At 35.3% G+C, this 26,096-nt stretch overlaps 2 protein-coding genes across 2 annotated transcripts; one reads left to right on the top strand and one right to left on the bottom strand.

The window, feature by feature from the left end:
• Positions 1-1,924: 1,924 nt before the first annotated feature.
• LOC111602211 (histone-lysine N-methyltransferase, H3 lysine-79 specific) lies at positions 1,925-8,792 on the bottom strand. The gene is made up of 2 exons (XM_023319187.2): positions 8,652-8,792; positions 1,925-3,818 (listed from the first exon to the last, which is right to left on the bottom strand). Exon 2 carries the CDS (start codon positions 3,783-3,785, stop codon positions 2,232-2,234), a length of 1,554 nt encoding a protein of 517 aa, XP_023174955.2. The 5' UTR covers positions 3,786-3,818; positions 8,652-8,792; the 3' UTR covers positions 1,925-2,231.
• A 7,894-nt stretch (positions 8,793-16,686) lies between these two features.
• LOC111602261 (inner centromere protein A) lies at positions 16,687-22,089 on the top strand. The gene is made up of 2 exons (XM_023319255.2): positions 16,687-16,849; positions 21,033-22,089. The coding sequence occupies exon 2, from the start codon at positions 21,073-21,075 to the stop codon at positions 22,072-22,074; it is 1,002 nt and encodes a 333-aa protein (XP_023175023.2). The 5' UTR covers positions 16,687-16,849; positions 21,033-21,072; the 3' UTR covers positions 22,075-22,089.
• The last annotated feature ends 4,007 nt before the right edge of the window (positions 22,090-26,096 follow it).

The following is a 26,096-nucleotide window of genomic DNA, read 5'->3' as shown; positions in this document are numbered from 1 at the left end:
CCATTATCATCATCATTCTAATCATAATTGTTATCATCATCATTACAATAATCATTATTGAACAATCGTCTTTAAGCACGAGATTATTTCTCCCACCTACAACACATATCAACTAAGGTTTGATGCCCTGTTTACCCTTACTCAATGGAATCGTTATATATAAGAGCATAATAATGATAATGATTGGGCCTGGAAAGCGATTAACAAAACACGGCATGTGTAAACAAATTTCCAAAACTGAACAGAGCACAAACAAGGACGATACACTAATCACCTGTTCAAGCAGAAGCAGCTTGGGCGATACACTTGCCATAAATTAGCTTTGAGCCCATATAATCAGGCGTAGACTTCGGTCTCTCATCATGTAAACAAAACTACAATTAATCAAAGATTTTACTTGCGACCTGAACTTTATTACACGGAGCTTTGCTTAATTGCATAAATAAAACTCTGGCGTGTGAGGGTAGAAACAAAAAAAAATACGAAAGCTTAATTAGGCCGTTGCCCAGCTGTAAGCCCAGTCCAACCAGTTGAACTCCCCATGGAACTGACAAATAAATAATAAAAGCACAAATTGACACACAAATGGGCACTGGTAAAATGGGTAAATATAGAAAAAGTTCACAATGGACAGGCAGAGACTAGTAAACAAGGAAGTGCAACTAATTCGGACACAAACGCCGCACAGACACAAAATGTTGTGGGAAAAAGCCATTAGAACGCAAGGCTAAAGGTTATCGTATTGTCAGAGTGCCACAACTTGGGTTTGGACATACTCATGTGTGTGTGTGTGTATATGTGCGTGTGTGTGTGCCCATTCTCCTCTTGAGGCTCACAAACGCAGGCTTCTATTAATAATCTGCACAGCAGGAAGGCACAGTTGAAAATATCCACTTATATAAAATGTCCGTGGTTTGTAATTAAAATGATTATAATTGCTATTGCTGGGATATGTACACTGTGCAAAAGTTCTGTGCAAACAATACAAATATTATTGACAGAGTTTTCGGGGCAAGGCATTTCCTGCATTGATGTTCGGTTCATGAACTTTGATTTCCACATATCCTCTAATTAAATACATACGACTTGATTATGTTATAAATGGAAAACAAAAATTGATGATTTTAATTAATAATAAATAATAATACCATTAATAAATCATATATTACTTATATATAATACAGTAAAATAATATAAAGTTATATTATAAATGATATATATACCTCATAGATCATGTGAATTTATACATATGAGCTCTGTTTTCTAAACTGAAATATATTACCAATATTTATATCTGAAAAATTATAAATTAAAAATTTAGTTAGCAATAAAATATAATTTACAAGCAGATTGTTATATTATCATATATAATGCATACTTTTATATGTGGAAAAGGAAGTTGATAAGCCGATAAGAATATAAATGAATAAAAATATGCATATTTCCAACACAAAACTTGTGCTTTATAGGACTTGCTACATTTTTAATTTTTAAGCCCATTTCATTTTACTTGTGGAACTCTACTTTTGAGTTTTTATTTTTGGACAAAGTTAAAAATAATACAAAATAGAATTCAAGCAATAAATCATTATGATTTTCATTTAATTTTGATATTTTGATAACTAAAGTTTAAAACAATGTGTTATGTTTTCATATATAATTTTAGCATCAAGAAAAGATACTTTCGATAAGAATTAAATGACAACGTTTAAATATGAGTTCTGGAACACCAATTTTCAGAAACACCTTTATTAAGGATATCTGAACCAATTACTCCGAGAGCTCATACAGCGCACCAATCATTGTCTGTGGATACTCGAAATATTCAAAAACTAAAAACGGGCTTCACTTAAGATATGATATAAAATGCCAATGCTACTTGTTTCTATATCAAACCCATTGAAGACGAAAAACACAGAAGAAATTGTGTTTGCAATTGACTGTTTATTGAAACATCGGCGCTCAAATTGCAGTAAGCCATCCAATATAGCAGTAAACAAATATATATAGACATATATATAGACGCATATTTTCAATTTTTTTTTTGTTTTTCTCTCTGCGCTGGGTCCAACATCACCAAAGAAAGAGCAAATGCATGTGTTTGTTGTTTCGCTTGGCAGATAATTGGACCTATTCAACATGCGATCAGCGATCAGTTTTTATACTTTTTTTTTGGGGATTTCTTGAAATGCCGATGAAAACGACTAGGGTTCGCGAAATGAGCACCATGCTCAATTGCCACGTGAGTCATTGGGATCGATATTGGAGACCCACTGCACGGGATTCACATATATATTTGATATGGTGCCGCGCAGTGTTTCGAAGCCCTGATTGAGTGGCACCGGCTTGGGTCGCTTGCCCACCGACTTCATCCAATTCTGCCAGGCGCCTTCAGATTTCTGCTTACGCTGCATCTCCAACTGGTCCTTGCTCTGCTGCTTCTGACGTTCGCGCTCTCGCTCACGCTGCTGCTGCTGGGTCTTGACGCGATCCCACTCCGCCAAACGCTTCTTGGTTGCCTCTGGTGTCTCTTTGCGCTGCGGCTTGCTGGCGCTGCTGGACGTCAAACCAGTGCAGCTCGAGGTGCTCGAATAGCTTCCGTAGCTGACGGTGCTCTTAATGCTGCCAGTAGTCTGCTTCTTCTGCTGTAATTCCTTCTGTCGTACCCATTCCTGATACCTCTCCTTGGCCAGACGCTGACGCATTGCAGTCTCAGCATCGCGCTTCTCGCGCTCCTGTTTGGCCGCCTGTTGCTTCTGTTGCTTTTGACGTTCCTTGCGCTTCACCCACTCCTGATAGGCCTCTTGGCCATGACGCTCCTTTTCCTCGTCCAGATTGCGAAAGTATGTGGACGAACCGGAAGACGAATTGGCCGATAAGTTAAGACTAAGTGATGGTACTATGTTGCTGCGACTCTCCGAGGGCTTCAGCGCCCCTCCATACATATCGGTCCAGCTGCAAGTGGATGCCGACGAGCAATCATCGCGACGCACGGCGGAAGGTTTCAAATTGAATGTGCGATTAGTCACCTGACTCTGATTATCAGCATCATCCGGCGCGTTGTCGGTATTCGTAAGGTTAGAAACTGAGCTGCTGTCAATAGAGCCCAGGCTAAATGAATCCTCTGCCAGGGCAACCTGTGGACAGACTGTTCTGCAACCAACCATGCTGCTCTCATATGAACAAACACTACGAGCATCATCCTCCGGCTGTCCCATTGGGATATCGAAGGACTCCAAACTTAGCGCATCCGAACGATCTTTATCAAAATCAGTTGCACAGCAAACAGTCTCGCCATCAATAGAATCGAGATCATCCTTGCTCGATTCCATAGCATTACGGGTCATGGTATCAGCAGTCGGCTTGCTGACGCCCGATGATGTCTTGCATTTGACCGTCATTGCCTCCTCATCACTGGCAGCGTTATAATCACTCTCTGTGCCAGTATCAGTCTCAGAGCCAGTGGGATTGGCCTTGACGGGGGGGCTTTCATACTGATCGTTAAAAGTTACTATAGAGTCAAGATCGGCTTCCACGCTGTTGGCACCACGGCCATTTATGCCATCAAAAGTGAAGCAGCTGTCAAGGTCATCGTCGTCATCCTTCGACGAAACATAGCGCACAGTGGGCGAGACATAGGAGCGATTACTATAGCCTTGCAATGTGCCTGAATCGGTCTCTTCATCACTCAAATCGGACATGGCCATTGAGCTATTCCCATGCCCAGAAATCACCTGACAATCCACCAATTTGCCCTCAGTATTGCGACGCGCTACAAATGCCATTCTTCAATATCAACAAAGTGTTCTGTGGAAGAGCTGAAGGATTGAGGGTTAGTAATATGATTTTTTTATGTTCTTTATGTTTATGTCTATGTTTGTTGATTGTTTCCAGTCATTTGTGTTAGCCCCCACAACTCTGGACTGGACTGAACAAATGATCAACGCCTGCTAGCAATCGAGAACGATAAATATACATCGGTTGCTGTATACAACAAATCCTTCACTAAAACATTACGATACGAAAATACGTTTTAGGATTAGCAAAGAAAAATAGAAAAAGAATTGTTTCATTAAAATGTCGAATATTTCGAATTAAAAATTGAAAGTTTAATATTTATTTAATAATTTAATATTCAGTTTTTAATTCATTTTAATTGTGATATTTATAACTAGAAGCAATTTTTTTAGATTAAATAATGGTTTAAAAAATCAAGACATTCCTAAAATTATTTAAAAATTACAAACTGTGGGATTCATTTTTTGAATGAAATTTTTTTATTTTTTCCATATTGAAATATAAAAAAAAATTATATTTAAAATCTATAAAATATACCACCAAACCAATTTCATAGTTAAATATATCTATTTAGTTCTTACATATAAAAATATATTAACACTTTGTTTAATATTCCAAATTAAAAATTTATTTAAACAAACCTTCATATGAAAATAGATCAAATGCTTTTTATGAAATTTTAAATAAGTAATAAATTAATTAAGCCGAATGCACCTTCGAATATTTTAATTTTTTCTTAAATATGAAAATACATAATACCTTTTGGGATAAGTTAATATAATACTAATAATAATTTAAGCGACATTTTTTTAAAACTTACATTTAAATCTAATAAAGAGCAAGGAAATCGGACATTCACCTATTGAATGATTTAAAAAAGTATATTTAAATAATTAAAGCCAATTAAAAATACATATTTTTAAAGAAAACACATACAAGAATTCAAATATTTTTATCAGTGTATTTGTTACACCAGTCTACACAAAACGTGGCCCAATTCGCTCTATGAAGCAAAATGAAAACATTTTAACTAATGACAAACAATTACTTAAACAACGAGTCGAACGAGTGGCGCAGCACACGACGACAGCGAAAGGTAATTAAAACTACACTACACACGGATACACCATACACACCCACACACACGAAGCTTGTGTGGGTGTTCAAGCGAAAAGTTGCCGACTCAAAAATCGTTTGTCGTGTGCGAATGTCTGTTGTTGTTTGCAGGTTGTCTGTTACCTGGCACAGTTAATGAGTAGCGTTTTCATTTTTAATGAGACTCACCTACCAACACCCACATATCAGCTGCATATACACACACCCACACATACCAGCCGAGTAAGGTGTAATAAAAAGCTTATCGCTGCGCTCTTTTAGGCGCCCGTGTGCGACGTTTGATAGACATAATTAAATGATTTTTTATGTGCTTAATTGTTGTATCTTGTGCCGACATCGGCCTTATTAAACAAAAAACAATTAAGTGGCCCTTTTCTACGACCTGCAAATGACTTGTCAAATGAGCGACAGGCGAAGGCTTCGGATTTTCCGGATTCATGATAACGATAACATACATGTCATGTATAACAGACAGGTCACTGGAACTGGGTTGGGCTGCCAAATAGCAAAAGCTGCTTGAAGAGAGCTGGATTTGATATGTGTAAAATATATTTTATTTTCAGCGATATTATACTTTAAGAATGAGAATCATTTAAAAATGGAATGGGTTTCCCTTAACATATATGAAACATATTTAAATAACCACCAACATATTTTCTCTAAGTTAACCAACCTCTAGTGTTGGAAAGACACCTCACATGACTTTCAAAAGCAATTGAACACTTGCAATAAGAATAACAAAAGAAATCGAAAGGAAATAAACAAATACTAAAAAAGATAGCTAAAAACGACAATAGAAAATACTATTACTAATCAACTTAGTAGTTAAAATTTAAAATGTTCAGCTGTGTTCATAAAAATAGTAGTGCGATAGAGCATTAAATGTTGGACAACGTTCAGCACTATTATTTCTATGAACTTCTGGGTTTTAAATATAAACGAATTCTCTTTGTATTCCATTTTAAACAACAAGTGGGCAAAAGTGCCTTTTCATTCGATTTAGTGAAGTGCATAACTACTATTTTGATGAACAAAATTGTATATATATATATAAGCACGCACACTCTCTGCGTGCTTCTTCGTTGATTATTGTCTAACCAATGTGAATGTGAGTTAGAGAATAACTTTAAAATTGCGCTCCATTTGAATTATGACGATTTAATGTAGTAAAATAACCGAAACAATTTTCTCTGTGTATGACTAACTCTATTTCACTTCTGAGATTTATAGCTAGATTGACCAACAAGTCTGAGAAATTTTGAAATTAAAGAAACACCTGAAAGACTTACGCGCAGATCAGTCTTTCATATAAAAGCAAAGCCCACAGCATCCTTTGCATTTTATTATACGTTTGGGGTATTCCTATGAAATTAAAATTGACTTTTACACAAATTATCGTGAAATTTCCATGCTAATATTACAGCTATATATAATATAATTACATACACGAATGTTAAATTATAAATAAATAAATAAGTATTGTTCTATTATTTTACCAATAGTTATAATTGCTCTCAGCAAAATTTTAGTTATTTGAGTTTGAACTCAACCAAATTGCTGAAAATGATGTGCCAAAATTATGATTAAAACAAAATGTTTGTTACGCATAAAATGCATATTTAAGCCAAAAAATTTGTGTGTAATTATGAATTTATACGTTATACGTTAAAAATCTGATAAATTGTTCTAAAAGCATTCGCTTTACAATATTTACTGGCAACGAAGCAGATAATAATCGTTCGCTGTTACTAGAGACTAAACATATTTTATAAACAACAAATAATTGTTAATTGTAAATAAAATATAAATTAATTAAAATTTTAACAGAAATCCTTTCTGATGGAAAACTGCATCAACAGGTTTTTAATAGAAAACCACTTCAAATAATTAAAATAAAATACAGTGAAGGCTAAACTTTAGTTGCAATTTTTAACTACAGTTATATAAATATTAATTTAATTAAAACTGAAATTAAAAGTTAAATACTTCGCATTACACCTGCTTTAAGCAATTCTAAACCGAATCGAACACATTGCTGCAAGTTGTGGGAACGTGCGCAGCTGCTGTTCGAGCTCCATGGCAAAGGAGAGTGAGTTATAAATTTAAAAGCAGCAACAAGAGCTGAATGCAGGCTAAAATTAATTATTGAAGCAACAACGACTATGACATGCTATGACTTGAAAGCAGTCGAAAAAAGGTAGGAAACTAAATCAATATGGAACAGAAAAGGAAATTAAAGCGAAAGACTCAAAATTAAATGTGATCAATTTAATGTAAAGGCTATGGGAATGGCAATGGCATGGTGTGGTTGGCCTATAAAGCAAATACAATAAGCCATTAAAAATCAAGTAAAGCAAACAACCAGCTGAGGCCAACAGGTTGTTAGTTTTGGCTTCGATTACATAGTTTACGCACGCACTCAAATCACTTTTCATTTTTATTCTCATTTTCATTTTCATATTCGATTTTTTTTTAATTATAATTTCATTTAACCATTTCTTGTTGTTTTTGCTATTGCCATAGCCATTGATTGTTATTACCGATATGCTGTGCGTTGCGTTTAATTAAAAACGTGACAATTTCACCTGTGGCCAATGCAATACATATTTCATCACGCATCCGCCATGTGCGTCGGTCCTGCGGTTGCCTCGCTATTTTTTTTGTATTTTTTAATTTTTAAATAATTCAAAGCCTGTTTACAATATGCGCATCTCGTTTGCATTACAATTCACCTGCGCTACCTGCCTATTTAATTAACTTTTCATACGATTCAGCTCAATCATTTTAAATCAATGAACTGTTGGCCTCGAATGCCATTACAGCAAGGATTATCTAATGAAATGGACACGACTCTCATATCATGGCGAATTAAACAATTAAATGCTATGCTGTTACCCATCTTGGTAATTGGAAAACGTTGCACCAAGTGAAAGAGTGACAATTAGCAGTTTCATCAAATATGAATCTTCTGAACTGCAGAACTTGTTTATCTCAGCTATTACATTGCAGAAGTGTATGATATTGTTCTATATAAATATTTCAAGTCTCTGAAATAAAGCTGAACATATATGATTTGTACTAGAGAGACTATCAGTAATTCCCGCCGTTAATAATCTTGGCTATAAAATTTGAATATGAATCGATCAGTAGAGGACAACAAATTTAGCAGATCTTCACAGATTTACCCAATTCGCAATCGTCCCACATCTTTTGCAGTAGAATGCATTCCTAACTCATTTCTCATTTCGCTTAAGTCTTAACATAACGACTCAAAAATGACAAGATTTGTCTGATTAATGTGGTTTACTTCCTGTCTATGAGGCAAGCAGTTGAAAGTCATTGTATTTCACTAGAAGCTTCTGCTGATGATGCCTTAGCTGAAAGAACATGTTAAAAGTGCTTTGCATAACTTAAGAGAGGTTTGCAAGGCAAAGAACGACCCGAAGAGAATCAGAATTTGCAGGCAAGACTCGATGAAAATCCAGCACAAAAGCAAGAGCAGCTCTTAAAAGCACTTGGAGCCAGTCAACAAGGCATTTTACACTGCTTAAAAGAAATGGAGAAAGGTACGAAATACCGAAAGAAGAGAAACTTCCAATTCTTAGCGAATGTAAATCTGAATGCATTCAATGAGATCCAATCTAAACCCACCCACCAGCAATACTTAGCTAATTTATCTTGGATATATATGACACATCAGTTATATATAAGTATTATTCACTTTATGTTAGACTCACCGAAAATTGTGTTGATTGCGAAAAATCTCCTGTGGCAGTTGCGCAACGGTTGTGTCAGACGTTAGCGTTTTATATATATAAATATATATTTGTTGGAAATGAAAATGTAAGCAAAACGTGTGAATAATGTCAGCTGAATAAGCAATGTGGGCTACTTGGTTAGCCAAGTAATTTATTACTATTTACAATAACTCCGATTTGTATATGTTACAATTTTAGAGTGATGTCTTCCTTATACGTATAACTCCAACAAACATTCCCATGCTTCATCGATGCATTGTCAATTGGATTAAAGATTTTTAAGCTTTCAGTTAACTTTAGTTAATTAAGCAAACAAACTTCAAGGACACAAGTCGCGGCAAAGTTCTTTAAGAGCCTTTCAATCAGCGTGCTTCATCTGCACAGACCGCACACAAAAATCTCTGCGCATTGGCACCTCAGCTAAAAGCGAATTGAAGACGACTTCACTTCAGCCAGACCACAAACAAATCAGTTAAGTGCCCTTTTCCAAAAAAAGAAGATGAAGACGCGACAACTTTGGCCAAAGCACGTCATGAAGTAAGGTAAGTCAATTTACCTAATTGACTTATGGCCAAGCAGCAACTCTGACAGTTGCAGCTTGTTTCTGCGTGAAGATCTCAATTTGGCTGCAGGTGCTGCCGTGCGAACGGACAGAGATAATAAAATTAGTTGGATAACAGACACAGCTGCTGACTCAGCCATAGATACAGACATAGATATAGCTGCTGATACAATTCTTTCAAGCGAAATATTAAGTTAATTTCTTGTTCATTCCCAATTTAAATACAAGTATTTGACTTTCTCGAAACAATATACATGTAACATAATAGTTTCTTGAATTAAGATATTTATTATATTATTAAATTAATAGAAATAGATACACAAATAATTTAAATTTCTTAGCTAATTACATAATAAAACCTCAATGCAAAATAAATTAATATATTTCAAATTATTTGGCTACTAAGCCATGAAACTATGTCCAGTCGTATCTTAAAAAAAAAGAACCTTGACTTTTTTAAGAATTTTTTTTGCATTTATATATGGCTGTCATACATAAGACATTCGCTTTGTGTTAAGCTGTCTTCTATTTACTTTAATGGCAAATTATTCTAGCAGCTAAATAATACTGATTCATAGAAAAATGTAAACCTTGTCAAACTACAAAAAGTTCCTTGTCCAAAGTTGTACTGTTTGGCTCAGCAACGTTCGCTAAGCTCAAAGGATTTAAATTTGTAAGAGATTTATAATTTTAACGAGATTGAGGTGATTTGCTCCGTGTTCTCTCTAATGAGATCATTGCTTAACCGCTCTAAGCCGCTTGTAGTTCGTGTTTTGTTACTTATTATTTATAGTTTAAATACTCTAAATTGAATATATATTTTCTTCAATTTACATGTCTTTATTTATTTATTTTATATAGAAATATTAAAGTCATATTAAACAAAATTTCAATCAAACCAAAAGAATATTTAATCAGAATTTTTATCATAATTTTTTAATGAATAAACATTAAAATTTGACAACTTGGAAATTTTTTATATTAGTTTTTCACACTAGATTATCTTTTCTGCGATATTTCTTCTTTGTCCTTATTTATTTCATTTCTTTTAATTTTCTTTCTTTTCTATTTCTTTCGTTTTTTAATTTTCCTCATTTGTATTTTATTTTGTTTTCCTCTCTTTTCTTATTCTTTTTCTCGATTTTTCGCTTTTCTTCTCGTGTTATAAGAATTAAAATTAATAAATACTTATCTAATAAAAAATAATATAGACATATTGGCAAAGAATTTTTTCCCTATGATTCTACAATTTGGTGCTAGATAATAAAATATTTTACTTTTTTAAGTAGAAAATACAATCAACAAGTCTCAAAGAACAAACAATTTTAGAGGCCTATGTAGAAAGCCTGAAACTTCTGCTGAATACCACATTCGCAATCTCATAAAAGTCATAATAATTAAAAAAAATTCACAACCATTATATACCAAACAAAGGTGAAGCTCCTTTGCCATCAACATTAAAATCAAAATTATCCATCACAACCGAGATAATTTAAATTAGATTATTATGCCCGGCACGCCGTGCTCAGCCATATAGCTTAATCATAATGTTGTTTGGGTTGCTGTTCGTGGATGTGGAGTATGACTAAATACATATAATAGAATTGTTGTCAAAAGCGTTATGAACTTTTAATGGTTCAACAAACTTGCCACTAAAACTTTAAAGCGGCAACATGCTGAATAGAGGCAACATAGTCAACGACAACGACGAGAACAACGGCAACAACTTTGCACAGCTTGTTAAATAAACTTGCTTTTGAGCCAATGTCGCTCACATGTTTGTTGCACATTTCCGCTTACGTGAATATATTAATTACCAAAATTTCATAGCCTAAACAAGAGAGGGACAGAGAGACGAGAGAGATGAGAGAGACAGATGAGAGACAGATCTAGTCGGCAATTCAATTAGTGGGCTACTTGCATTTATCCCATTTTAATGCTGCATACTTTCGCACACACACTCACGCAGTTAGGTTGTCGTCATGGCAACGACTCGAGCAGGACTCGAAGGACTCGTAGGACTTGAATGAACTCGTGACTTATGCACTGACGCAACCAATTATGGCTTGGGGGCAAACTGTAACTGCAACCGTCTCGTCCGCTATCTATACGTATATATACATATATATATATATATATATATATGTATATATATGTGTGTATGTGCATGTGTGTGTATGTGCGTGTGTGTATCATTGGGTAGCTTACGCTGCTTCCATTTTCGTCTGCATCTAAACCTATTTTTGGTTTAACGCTGCTCAAAAACTATGTCAAATGGAATTTATGCGATGCGCCCAAAAGACACGGCAATGAAAATACACACCCACACACATCCACACACGCAACCACCCACACACGTGTACAATGCTGTTTCTGGCTTCTGGCATTTCACACGCGTATCTGTGGGCGTTTGTTTGCTGTCTCGTTTGCGCCTCTGCAGCTGGTCTGATTGACTTTACGTTGCATACTTTATGGCGTCGCCGTCATTGAGACGCGCTGGTGACGGCAATATTTCATCAGCGATTGTTTTTGCAAAAGTTTCTTAATTAAATATGACAGATTAGCAAGCTCAGATTTTTGGCCAACTAATTGAATTTGCCAAGTTAACGCTGCTTCTGATATGCACAGTGGAAGACACAAAGAGAGAGAGTGAGGGCGAGGGAGCACGCTAAAACTTGTTGCTAAGAAGCAGAAACATCGCTCGGGTGTTGAAGGCGACATTGAAGCTTTTTAGTGTAGCTGAAATGTATATTCAAAATTTAGCTTCAGCTAAGCCCAATGCATGAAAGCTAAGTTCCTAAGGTAATTCCTAGATATTCGAAATCGTGAATAACATTTTGGCTAATTTCAATAAGCTACAGACGTGGATCATAAAGCAAAGATTGATTTGATTAGTCAGCTAGTAAGAATAGCAATTATTTGAGTAAAAGACTTTTTTACTGATATTTCCAAAACTGAAAAAGTGTATTGACGCCGTGCAATGTCCGCCTTGTAGTCCGTCCATCTCTCCGTGTGTCTGTCTAGAGACGTGAAATTTTCAAAATATACTCTTTGCTGCCCTTAACCCTTACGATCCATTAGGATTTAGGTTCTATAGGGATTCTGGATTAGGAATTTATGCTCGTCTGGATAACCCATGAACACACTTTTTATAATAAATACATCCCTGCTCAGCTATATTTTTAGAGTCAAGTTATTGTAGACTTCATCAAGATTTATTATTTTTTTTCTTTATAATTATTACAGGAACTTAAAGCCAGGCTGATCCTTAAAAATAATATATATTATTTAATAATATTTACAAATTAAATTTAAGTTAAATAAAAAATACTTGATTGGACTTCGTCGACAGTTGGCCACTCTCTTCTCATATACGTTGCCTTTAATGTCTGTTCACACTCAGCTCAGGCTCATTTTATGCATTTTTAATACATTTAATTTATAATATCTAAAGAGCTTCTCATTAGACTCGCCGTCTCCCCTGTGGTTGCAGACACACAGGCCAAAGGCCAGACAACAACGAGTTCTGGATGGCCACCCACGCCACCATTTGGCAAACACTTTGAACAAGCTGCTGACAAACATGCTGGATTCTATTTGCATGCCCTCGAATGTATCCGCAATCCGTGCAGCGTGTCCGTAAGTAAAAAACGGATGCTGCAGCTTTAAAAAAAAATTTGCTGAAATAAAACTGATTTCATTACCTTGATTAGTTGGTCTCTTCAAGTCTGCCCCGAGTGGCTCTGTGTGTGCATAAGTCTGCCTGTTGGTCTGTCGGCCTGTCTCTCTGTCAGTTTGTTTGCCTCGCTTTTTGCAGCACATCTGAAAATCCGCCACAGCGCTTATGACAGCAAAAGGCGGCAACGGTGGGCAAGGGGCGGCAGGGGTTGGTTGAGGGGTTGGCCATCTTTTGGCCTGCGCTGTTTTGGGTTCAATGCAAGCATTAACCTCATTAGCATGCAGCTATGAATGGAGCTCAAACTTATATATATTTAGTACATTCACTTAAATGCGGATTTATTTAAGTACGCCAAACGTCAACAACTGCATCAAATGAATTAAATTTAATAGCCCAAGGCAAACTTTATTTATTTTCAATTGAGTTTCATATTTCAAATGAGATTCCCATTGATTTGATAAGCTTCTTATTAAATTAATAACTTACTAGAGATCAAACCAACACAATAAGCTTTAAGCAAATCTAGAAATAATAATTGGCTTTGAAGTGTCAAAGTAGTTTTAATAGCTAATGGCAATTAGCATTGGAAAGAACAAGCTTAGGCAGAGCAACTCCTCATCTAAGCTAAGTTCATATACCAATTCAAAAGGAAGACCTTTGAGATGAGAAGTAGAACTACTTTCAGATATGTTTATTTATATATTACGAGCAACAAAGAAATATAAGCTTGGCTGTTGAAGACAAGCCAATTAGGCCATAGAGTCACATTCTTGCGTAAGAATGCAATAGACGGGAGTGCATGGCTAGGAAATGCCCTCAGCCTGGACTAAGGTTGCCATGATAATGACACACTTGGGTGCATTAGCCAAAGCACAAATCTGTATTATTATGTACGTTTTTTTTAAAATATATATTTGAAATGTTTAACATTATATTTAATATAAGGCTCAGACACCATGCTCAAGACTTGACTGACTAACTCTTGCCTTAACATATTTAAAATATCGCCTTAAAACTTTCTTGTAGTTACACCTTGCCTTTTAGCAAATAAGGCTGTGTTCGTTACCATCCACAGCCTTAACAAATTATATTAATTAATTTCTTAAATACTTCAAATCAAAGCTAAATCGATTCATCTTTCTGTTCAAGAAATAATATACTTAATATAGTTAGTCAGACTATTATGTTACAGACATTTGCACACACATATTACAGTATTTAAAATTTTTTATTCATATTCAAATTCAATAGGATTAAGTTAATTAAGTTTTTATAATAAATATTAATATTTAAATTAATATTATTTTAAATTAATATTAATTTTAAATAGCAAAATACTAAATGTAAAATGCATGTACAAATCAAAAAAACATTAGCCATTGCAGGCAGTAGAATCAAGCATCTTTGCTTGCCAAGTGTAAACCCGTTCAAAGTTAATTTGAGCATGAAATAAGCCTAACAACTAGCTATCTAATTTCCATACTTCATTCACTCTCTTCTCTTTTCCCTCTCCCTTCCCTATCTCCACAGTACAATGGCCAGCTAATAAGTTTGCTTTACTGTGCCCTCACTTGGCCAGTGCACACAATCTATTGAGGGCACTTTGCGCCACTTGGCCAACTGGGCCGCTTGCCGCTTCCAAGAGAACTAACTGCCAACTGGCAGAAAAACTTAATTAAGCATAATAGAACTCCTCGCACAGAGTGCAACAGAATTTTCTTCGCTTCGTTTTACAATTCTCACTTTTCTTGCCTCTTTTTTAACTGCTAGCTGTAAGTAGCTGTTGGTAATTTGCGCTTAGCCACACTTACAGACCGACACGCCGTGGCTAACGGCGAGAGATGGAGAGCTGGAAAGAGCTGGAGATGCTGCACATTTTAATTGCATTTCCGCTGTTTTTGATGCCCTTTGAATTTATAATGTGAGCGCTGCTTGGCGGCACGTCCTGAGAAATATAATTCAATTAATTACAAAGACGACAGGTGCAAGCAGGCTAACGCTTAATATTAATCATACGCAGCGTGCAAAAATATAAAAAACGAAATCAGCAAAGCCCTGCTGGGGCAGCGTTTGTATCTAATAAACATGTTTATTTCATTAGCGCGGACATTTCGAATGTAACACGGAAAAAAGCAAGGAGCAAAAAAAAGATAGAAGGAAATGTTTTGGGTACTCCCCGAGGACATCATTTGCCATGCCGATTGCCACGCGTTCGACATGAAAAATGCGTTCGCGAAAAGTTGGCAGCCTACGTTCATGCTCCATCTTTATGATTGGGATTTGCGGGCACTAATGTGCCGTTGCCTGCCACACGTTTTCATTTTTATTTTTCGTTTTTTTTTTGTGCCTAGTAATGCCTAGCTGCCACTAGAGGCCTCTAAGTTGCTGAACCTGATGTTGCGGCTGCTGCTACTGCTGCTACTGCTGCTTCTGACATGCTGTCGACATCATTACAAATAAATTGAGCGTGAAAGATACATTTCAACAACATGCACACATGACGCAATGATTTGCTACTTTCCACTGACATCATCGTCAGTTGGAGGCCAAGTTAAGATGACTTTAAAATGTTTTCAAAATTTTCCATTAAGTCAAGCAGGTAATCATTTTGTAAAAATCAGTTTAATGAATGCTCATACTTTATATGTGATATAATTATTAGAGATAAGTCTTAACTTCAACATATTCCGTCCAGCTAATTTTAAGCAGCTTGCAGCAAAGTATCTTTAATCTGCAGCTAGCCTCTTACAGTAGCCAAAGCAATTGCCATAAACTGATTTAATTAAAATACCAAAGTATGGGAAAAATATTCGATATAAATTCAAATTTCTCAATTCACACACACAGACAGACACACCTTCATAAATATATGTACATAGATTGTGTGTGCCACAATTTCCAATGAGAGAGAATACAAAAGTCAATTTACTGTAAGACGCTGAGCTGCACATTCCAACGGCACATAAACATAACCATGAGAGATATTTGGTATAATAACATACGTGACCATATTTACAAATTCCAAATCAAAATCTTGCACATACAGTTAAGTGCGGTGTGTGTGTGTGTGTGTGTGTAGGCGTGGCAATTTCTATTGTCTGACGTTTTGCTATGCATGTGAAATGAATTTAATGTGTGTGAAGTTCAAGCAGCAGTCGTCTGCCTGTGTGCGTGCGTGTGTTTATGTGTGTGTGCGTGTGGCATTCTATTAAATTTGTTAACATGCCCACATTATAATTTGAGCCTTAAGACATTCAAAGCCAAGCGAAAACAAGCCATATAAGTTTATATGCAACATTATCCAAATGCCAGGCAATTTTCTTTAGCTTCGCCCTCATAATTGTGTTAAAACTCAAATGATTTTCCATCAAAATAAATCAAATAGAAAATTAGGCAACAGCCTGTCAACTGGCTTTGACTTGTTTCCAATTGTGCAAATTACAAATGTTGCCAATTAAAATTGAAAGCCTTTGCTGAAGCTGAAGAGAGCAGCAAGCTGCAATTATTTGATTGCCAAAGATTTCTTAACAACAAATTTCAGTCTAATACGAAACAAACATTGTTAACTCTTCTTGATCAAACAGTTTCAGTAACCTTGTTCAAAACACTTAAGCTATGCTTTTTAAATTTTATATGAACTTATCATAATTGATAGAAAACGCAAAGCATCTGCAATAGAAATGCACAAATTTATGTAGATATAGCATTAGGATTTCTGTCGAGTATCGACATGATCCAGTAGGCAGAGGTAACATTTATACATATATATATATATATATTTATAGAATTTTAGTGTTGTGCAAAAAATATAGGAACGTGTAAGAGTGTTAAATTACCGAAAATTGTTAACTTTTGTATCATTCAGGCAGTGGATGCGTAAGACTATCTTTCGATTTTGAAATTATCAAGTTCTCAGCTTCATTGTTAAATTTCCGAGTAAGTACTAATTGTAAACAGTTGGGAGAGTAACGATATACATAACGACACAGATGGCATTTTGAAGCATTAATCGGCAAAGTCTACAGAATTCACTTACGAATCTTCAATCAAAATATTTCTAAAACGTCAGATTTTCGAAATAAACTAGGCTAAACCTCTTAGCCTTTGAAAACACAACGTTATTCGATACTTTGGCACTGCGAATTTTGCTATTGCTAAAAAAACTGTTACTGTATTAGCAGATAAAACTTCTCTCCGAAACCTTGTTTAGAATTTTATAATATCTTTTTGCTGTTAGCAAGTGTTGAAAGAGACGAGAAAGAGTTTAATACATCACAAAGACAAAGTGAGCAAAAAGAGGGTTGGCAGAGCTAGTAAAGTATATATTTATCAGGATGACGCACTGAGTCGATCTAGCCATATCACTCTGTCTTGATTTCACATAATAAATCCTTTAATGAGAAGTATACATTCTGTCCGTCCGTAAGAACGCAGCGATCTTATAAGCCACAGGAGTAAGAGTCTAAAATATGAAGCGTATGTTCGTTCATACCATAAGCATTACAAGATTATCTTCATTTTCGATATTTCATCCCATTTCCTTATGATCGATATAAATCGAATAATCTAAATGTTAGAGACTTTTGAAAACTGTTTAGGTTTCTGTAATGAATATAGAAATTTTGTATATTTTCTCTTCTCCCCTAGAGATTTGTGCGTTTGCAAATACCAGCACATAGATGCCATAATTATTATTCAATTTAAAAATCTAACCACAAGTTATTCAACAATGCGTTAACAGCGCAGTAAGCGTCATGATTGAAAAATCGCCTACCCTCAAAGGTATAGAGCCGTCTTGACTTTTGTTTTGATTTTGTTATGCTTATAAAAATATTTTTTGCTATGTTCTGTCATCAGCAAAGTGCAAATAAATTCACACAGAAAAAAAACATAAAATTTACACTACATGTCCTCGGGCATATTTTAAAACTAATTCGGAAAATTCTGATAAAGTATGGCTAATCTACACATTTTATCCAATTTTTATAGTTTATTTGTTAGGATTAGAAAAATGATTTAAGAATGGCTCGACACCTTTTCCAAAGAATATTTAATTTAATTTTTTGTCCTGTTTTGTGGAAAGTAGGAGAAATATCTAAAAAGTCTTAATACGTTGTTTATCCTTAAGGATAAAATAAGTATTAAAATAGGCCTAGAAAATAGCTAATAGTTAACTTTGGAAACCATTTGGATCTTAGGGGACGTTCATACAAACCTGAGAGGTTTACTAATAATACAAATAAGTTAATTTCTAAAAAGTTGTTTTCAAATATCTAATGCTGAGTTCAGTCCACTATGGTCTTTTCCATTTTGGGCAATCTCTTTTACCCACAATAACTGCAGTATGACAGTGTTGTCCGTTGCGGTTCCTCTGGATATAAATTAGTCATGTTATGTTTTTTGTTGCTGCATGACAGACAGCGCGGCGTTGGCCTTTATATGCCAAAGGTGGGTCAACGGCAACGCGGCGTATAATTAACAATAATGAAGTCGTAAAACCACAATGCAATCAGCGATGCGCAAAACACACAAATTTCACACTCTCACACACACACACACACAGTAAGTGTGGACAGTCAAAAAGCCAGAATGCAAACTGAATAAAGAAAGAGCATGTACAGAGCGATAAGGTCAAAGGCAGAATGGGAATGTGGAATTGTGGCCACAGCTTTCAGCTCCAAGTCACGGTCATGAGGCTGACTGGCTGGCTGGCTGGTTGTAAAATATTTATAAACCATTTGCACGCATAATTAGACTGTCATTAAATTTTGAGATTTTCGGCATGTGTGACAAAGCGAGTTCAGTCTCGTGTCTCTATCGAAATGCGTATACTCTCGTTACTTAAATACGATTTATACTCTAGCCGAGGCTATTATTAATTGGTGATGAATTGTGTAATGACTGGCTCACTCATGACTTGGAGATGACTTCATTGCTAGCTTATAGTATTTGTACCTTTATGTAGTCGTTATGGCCACGTGTTTGTATTACAATTAAGCTTTGAGCTTTAAAATTAGTTTCTAATACTAAAAACAATTCCGAATCATATTATAGTATATAACTGAAATAATACATATGTACTACGCAAGCTTTTCTTATATATGGTAAAGGAGAAAATAATATGCAAAACAACTTTCTCCTCCTTGCATCTTTCTCTCATATACTACGCTAAGCCAATGCCAATGGATAGATTTTATGCAAAATAGTTTTGCTTCCCGATCTAATCACTTTCGCTGCTAGAGAACTTCATATACTCAATACAGAACTTCCGTGGTCGTAATATAATTGGATTAAATTTTATATAAAACAACGTAATTATAATAATCTGAAAGATAATATTAAGCTTCAATATTTTTATTAAAAACTAAATGGTATAAATGAAATATAGAGAAAAGAAACAATTGAGAAACATTTTGAATCCTTAGAAAAATAAAACAAGATTAAACGAGATTAAAATCAATTAAAAAATATTTTAAAATAGATTTGAGTTCGAACATTTTAGATATTTTTATGCAATTTAAAATTAGTTTTATAAATGTCAAAAACCACTTGGATTTGTAACTTTCAACAACTTTTATTTTATTTTATAAAGAAACGTTATTATTTACTTTCATTATCTAACTGACTATGGAAAGAGTAACTGTAGAAGGTCTATTTGATACTTTATACAGTTTCACAATTGGGTGGGGCTTCAAGTTGGGCGCTGAAATGTCATGTCATGTCGCGACAGGCGTCGCTGCATGTGTGTGTGTGTGCGTGTGTGTATGTGTGAGTGTGGGACCATAAAGTAATCAGCGGAAATGTCAATGAGCCGCCGCCATTTGCTGATGTGTCGGCGGCTGAGGTTTACACTCGCACCAGCAATAACAAAGTATATTTTGCCCCTGCAACCCTGCCACTTGTACCTCCCTGGCTCACCCCTGCCACGACAATCCACTTGTTATTGTTGTCGTCGTTGCAACTGTTGTTGTTTTCTGCATTGTAATTAAACATTTTTCGTTGCATATGCAGGAGCGATTGGCAGCCGTGCAGGTTTAATTGCATACTGTGTGTGCTGGTGTGTGCGTGTGTCTGTGGGTGTGTCAGGTGTGTGCGCCTGTGTGTGTGTCCCTGTGTCGTATGATGACAAATATTTTATGGTGCAGCATTGATAGGCGGTTAATATGAGTAGCTGATGCATTGACAGCTCCGCAATGAAGTGGAAAATACAAGGAAGGCAGTTGAAATTAATTTATGCCTGACTACACTTAACAACTGTAGGAAAGCTGGGTCTTAAACTGGCATTGGATTGCAACAGATTGAGCAGAGAATTGATATTTGCTATTGTGTAAAAAATAAGATAAATGCCGAAATTTGAATTATTGCCTTAAAATATATTATACAATTACTACTACTATTTATGCAAAGTTTACCGCTGCAAATGTTACTACCAATACAGTTTCTACTACTATTTATGCGAACATTACTTATGCATATGTTACTTAATACATTTTTTACTACTATTTATGAATGGATTACTTCTACAAATGTTTTCACTAATTCAACTTTTACTACTATTTAAGCAAAGTTAACTGAAAATTGTACTATTTAGTAACACTATTACTACTACTGTACTCCTGCTACTACTTCTAATATTACTGCTACTTCTACTACTTTCTCTACCCCTCCTAATTGATATGCTCTTCCACTTCTCCAATGCTCTACTAATACTATGATTGTAATTAAAAACTACTATTACTACAATATATATACTATAATACAACTTAGTCATTGCTATACGTGACGTGTTTCTATTAAGGATTTTAGCCGAAATTGCTGTAAGGCTGGAGCTGACGTCTTTATTCAAGCTGGCAATCATTCAAAAAGTTGTTTGATTAACGAAATTCATGGATTATGACACGTTGAAAGAGTTTCTCATAGATCACTTCTACCATATGCTGTTTCTTAATGCATACGATTATTTTAGAACTCTACTTGATCCACTTTGACCTTGAGCGATCGCTCAAATGTCGAGAGTGTTCATATAAATAATTACTTCGAATGTCACGTCAAATAGGTAGAATAGAGCACATTTTAAATTTGTTGTACTACAAATACAATAACTTTCTCGTACTTGCAGTTACACATACAAGCATACAAGGACGACTACAAGAATAGCAATGGCATTTAGTGGACACGTTGATTCCGATGGGGAAATCGTTTTGAATGATGAAATTTTCTCGGGACGTACGCGTATTAGCAGCATTTCAACGCCTTCCGAACAGTCAGAGCTCTCTCTTGGAGAGCATTCGCTACGTTCAGATCCTTCGGATCATCATTGGGAGCCTTCCCTAATGCAGCATCCTTCGAATTTATTATACAAGAGTCATGGTGCATCATCATCATCGTCGTCAGCACCGCTTTCGTTACCGCCTGCAGAGGGTATCACATATACCCACAGTAAAGCTAATACCAATTCACTGTATAGCTTTACCGGTATGTACGGTTCGCTCAAGCACATGGAGACACAAAGCAATCGTGTCCCATCGCTTGGCCTTACGTCTAAGGCCAGCACCTTAGACTATATGCGTGAGATAGGTGGCTTAAAGATAGATCGCGAACCACAACTAGCCTATGAGACGTGGTATGCTTCCAAGCAGATGCTGCGTCAACAGGAGCTACAGCGCCAGAAAGAGGAGCGCGAAATGGAAATGGAAAAGCATGAGCTGCGCAAGCAACTGTCCAAGCTCTGCTACGAGCAATGGTTGCGCAATAAGTCGCAGCAGGCGGAGCAGCGGCGCATGGATGAGCATTTGCAGCAGGCAGCGTTGCAGGCAGCCAATTCTATGGCGAACCAGAACAAGACAGTGCGTAATGTACCACAGGCTGAGATCCGGCAAGTGGTGCAGAGTTGGTGGATAAAAAAGCAAGAGCAACAGAAGCGTCAGCGCTTAGAGATGCAGCGTCATCAATTGAAAAAGAAACGGGAGGAGCAGCGGCGCAAGCAGCTGGCCGAGAAGGCCTGGCAGAAATGGATGACCAATGTCTATGGAAAGCCGAAACCGGTGCCCATGAATCAGGGCATGGACTCTCTGCGCGGTAGTGTGTCTGCAATGTATGTTAATCCTTTGCCTTGGCAGCCGCTCAAAAAGGTACAGGATGAGCTTAAATATCATAAGTGAATATTGTTAATATATATATAAATATATATTTATATAGATATATATATATACGTGAATGTATTAAATAGTGAACAGTTGTGATTTCTAGTTTCATTAAGAATTTAGCCACGAATAGAAAGGCACTATAACTTCACATTAAAACCAAAGCGAAATACTTAAAAAAAAAGTGAATTAATTTTCTATTTTTAATTTGGGTCAGAAAACATTTTAAATATAGACGGCAGATGTTTGAATCGAACTAAATGACAATGGCTCGTTTTACAAATTTGCATTAATACAGCAGTTACTCATATAATTGTCAATTGGTATATTGATAGATAGAGATAAGATAATAGATAAAGATGCTGACTATATTAAAGCCTTTAAGCCTTTAAAATTTCGTAAATATAGTTTAAAACTACTTAGTTAGGTTTACGTAAAGAAATAACGAAATTTTTACTTTTACGTTTTCAAAAAGAAATTTCTAGGAAGGCCCAATGTCTTCAGATAAAACCTAACAAATTGTATACTAATAGACTACTATACTTAGACTGCCTTCCTTCTAGGTAATGCATTAATATATTTGTATTTATTGGCCAAACTATTTTTGCTCTATGCATTTCTCTTTTCTCAAATATTCATCTTTTCTCTTCAGTTCTGCTTTCTTTTCTAAACTCAAGCACTGTTCTGTCCTGATCACATATCTCTTATTTTTCCTCTTTTCTAGTTTCTTCCAGTCTGCTATCTTTTATTATTTTCAGTACAAGCATTGACGGCTCTTCGCTTATTTAAAAACAAGATATATAGTTTAAGCTTTCAAGCCCTTTTCTACTTTTTCTAAACTATTCAGCTTGCATTTGTTTGATTGCCTTGCCAATTTTCTCTTCACTATTTTTCTCTACTATTTCTTTTCATCTCTTTCTCTATTCTTTTCTCTTTTAAATTATCGTTTTTGCTTACTTAAAAATCATAGTTTATTCTTATCTTTTTTCGAAACAAACTCGTTTATATTGCAACAAACATTCTATAACTAAGACCATTTCAAAAACATAATTTCATCCCTCTATCTCCGTCTTGTTCTCACTGCTATTTCTGGCAAACATTATCGTCTGACATTTCAAAAGTCAATTTAAACAATTGCGTCAGCAGAGCTTAACCAATTTCGTAAACCAATACGATAAGTGAGTGCAGTGTCACAATAGGGGTCAAAATCAAAGAGATTGTTCGGAAAAGGGGGTCAGAGATTCGCAGAGAATTGTAAAACTGTGACAGATGAAAACAAAAAACAATTTGCAATAACAAGCAAAATACAAAAGCAAACAAAATACAAGGCACACAGTGCAAGCAGGATACTCAATACTCAGTAGTCAATAGTTGTGGGGGTGTGCGTGTGCGTGTGTGTGTGTCCTAGAATTTGGCAAGCAGTAGCATGGAGCTTGGCTATTTTCATTAGATTTTCAACACTGCCTGTAAAGTCACAAAATTATATTGTCAAAAATAAAATAAAGCATGTTTTTAGGCGCAAACACTGGCAACTGAAGAGAGGGAGATAGATTGATGCAGAGAGATAGAAGAGAGATAGAGAGTGGGAGGGATAGTGGCATATGCAGAGCTCTTTGGAAAACGAAAACCGAAATGCAAACAAAATAAGCCAAAGGCCTAAAGTTCATTTGCACAATTTCCAAACCGCTTGCGCTTGCCCTACACGCACACAATCACACACACACGCAGACACACACAGCTGTAAACTACACGGAACAAAGTCAAAGGCCGTGCAAGGCTTGGTAAACAAAAAGACCAAAAAGACGCTGGCAAATCCTTTTGATGAGGTCAACGCCAGTTTGGTTTCCCAGCCAAAGCACACACACACACACACACACACACATGCATTGGTCAAGTCGATGTTTACATGTGTGTGTGTGTTTGAGCATTGGCAGGATTAAATTTGGTAGGTATTGAAGCATGTTATTCGTCATCAATGTAGTTTGCACTAACTAGTCTATATGCTTGTTGTTGCTGTACGTCTGTCTGTCTGCCTGTCTGTCGATGTTGTTATTGTTGGAATTGCAGTGTGTTGCAGCTGGAACACAAGAGCAGAGCAAAGCAAAGCTCGGCTAAGCATCCATTTCCTTGTCCAGAGTCAAGCCAAATTTGTGGAGTCGAGTCGAGTCGTTTTCATGTTGTTTGCATTGTTTACGCACTTTCGCTTTGATATTATTGTCGGACCGAATAGACGAACCGGCCCAATGGCCAAATTGTGCACGCGCACATTCGACTGAAAAGGTATATGTGGCTCCGAGTGGGTGTGTGTGTGTGCATAGTGGTTGTATGTGCTTGTGCTGTCCACGAGCTGTGTACAGTTGCATGCTTCATTGGTAAACTTATAGCTTGGGCCTAGCTTCAACGTTGCTTATTTTGGTCGTGTGTGTTGGCTAAGAAACAATTGCATTGGGCTAAGAAAATGTATACCAAATTTTAATATTTAACACAATTGGTTTTTAATCAAAAAGACTCAGCTAATAATTAATTAATTATTATTTCAATTTAATTAACTTAATGTGATATAAATATATTCTTTTAATCATATAATTTTTTAAATTTGTAAGTACATCATTAGAAATATTAATATAAATTCTTTTTAAATTTGAAGGAATAAATAATAAAACTCATATTATAAAATATTATAAAATATAAAAATATATAATAATCAAAAATAAAATAAATAATAATAAATATTTAAAATAAAAAATAATAATAGTAATTATTATTGGTGGTCATTTTTATAAATATTATTTATTTTCTCATAATAAATAATTATTAAAATAATAAAAAAAATTTATAATTGTAGTAATTAACATTTTCATTTATATTTCTTATATTTTTTATTTTAATTATATATTATTATTATTTATTTTTTCTGTTCATATTTATTTTATTAATATTATGAATTAACTTATTAGTTTTTTAAATTATATCGTACATTTGAAAAAAATTAAAATTTTGTATACAAATAACTTTGAATAATATAAAATAATAGAGTTATTTAAATCCTTTACCATGAGTGTAATAAATAATGCATTAACTGATTAAAAATGAATCGCTTACAAAGCGCTTGCACATGCTTCATTTAACTAAATGGACTACCCTTAATCTCAATCCGCCACGCGTGTGAACATTTTGCATAAGAAAAACTCGCACGGCCTCCCGCTATGGACGACGGACCAGGCGCAGAGATAAAATACATTTGGAGGACGAAAAGTGAGAGAAGAGAATGAAAAAAATGGACTAAAAGATAAATCCCCTCGTGTTTAGTGGTAAAAACAATGAAAACGCCCTGTCCACATAGTTGCGGAACACATAAATAATGCAATGGCAGCCGTTCACCAAAAGGAGCAAAAGAAGAAAAAAAGCAGCCCAACAATTGAGCATAAGACAAAGCAATTCGCTAGGTGGCCAGGTGAGCAGTCGACAGCAGACCGGGCTTTATGCCCAGACAATGGACCCAAATATATCACAGTGATGACGAGTGATCAATAACCAAAGCAAAGGGTGGTCAAGAGGAGGCTCTGAAGACGTTGCTCTATTCAGCGATAACAACTTCAGCTGCCAGTTATGATAAGTGATGTATGAAACAATCGCCCAGGTGTCGCTGGAACAAAAGCATGTGAATACGTCTATTCGAAATAATTCAAAGAGTTATGAGCAAACAGTAAAGGGTATGACAAAGAGTTAATACTTCAATAGAACATTTAAATAAGACCGAAAAGCAGAAAACCCTTTTAATTATTGTTAAATTTACTTATTTTTTTAAGTTAAATTTTATTTTGAATATGAAATATATTTATTATATTTAATTTAAAATTTTTACTAAGTATTTCTAGAACCAATAGAATTTGAGTGCCTGACTAGGAGATACCCCGAATTCTGATATGAATTAATATTATAATTATTCTATACTTCTTTTCAACATATATAAGAAACAACAATACACACCCAAAAATTTCAACTATTTTAAATACATTTTTTTTGTATATATGTGAAAT

This window comes from Drosophila hydei, unplaced genomic scaffold (assembly GCF_003285905.1).
Source record: "Drosophila hydei strain 15085-1641.00,03,60 unplaced genomic scaffold, DhydRS2 tig00000149-arrow-pilon, whole genome shotgun sequence".
In the NCBI taxonomy this organism is placed as follows: Eukaryota; Metazoa; Arthropoda; class Insecta; order Diptera; family Drosophilidae; genus Drosophila; species Drosophila hydei.
The sequence above is the reverse complement of the archived record's forward strand: the minus strand, read 5'-3'. Positions and strand labels throughout refer to the sequence as shown.

Coding starts and splice junctions, on each gene's coding strand:
- LOC111602211 (XM_023319187.2), bottom strand. CDS start 3,785: ATGGCATTTGTAGCGCGTCGCAATACTGAGGGCAAATTGGTGGATTGT.
- LOC111602261 (XM_023319255.2), top strand. CDS start 21,073: ATGGCATTTAGTGGACACGTTGATTCCGATGGGGAAATCGTTTTGAAT.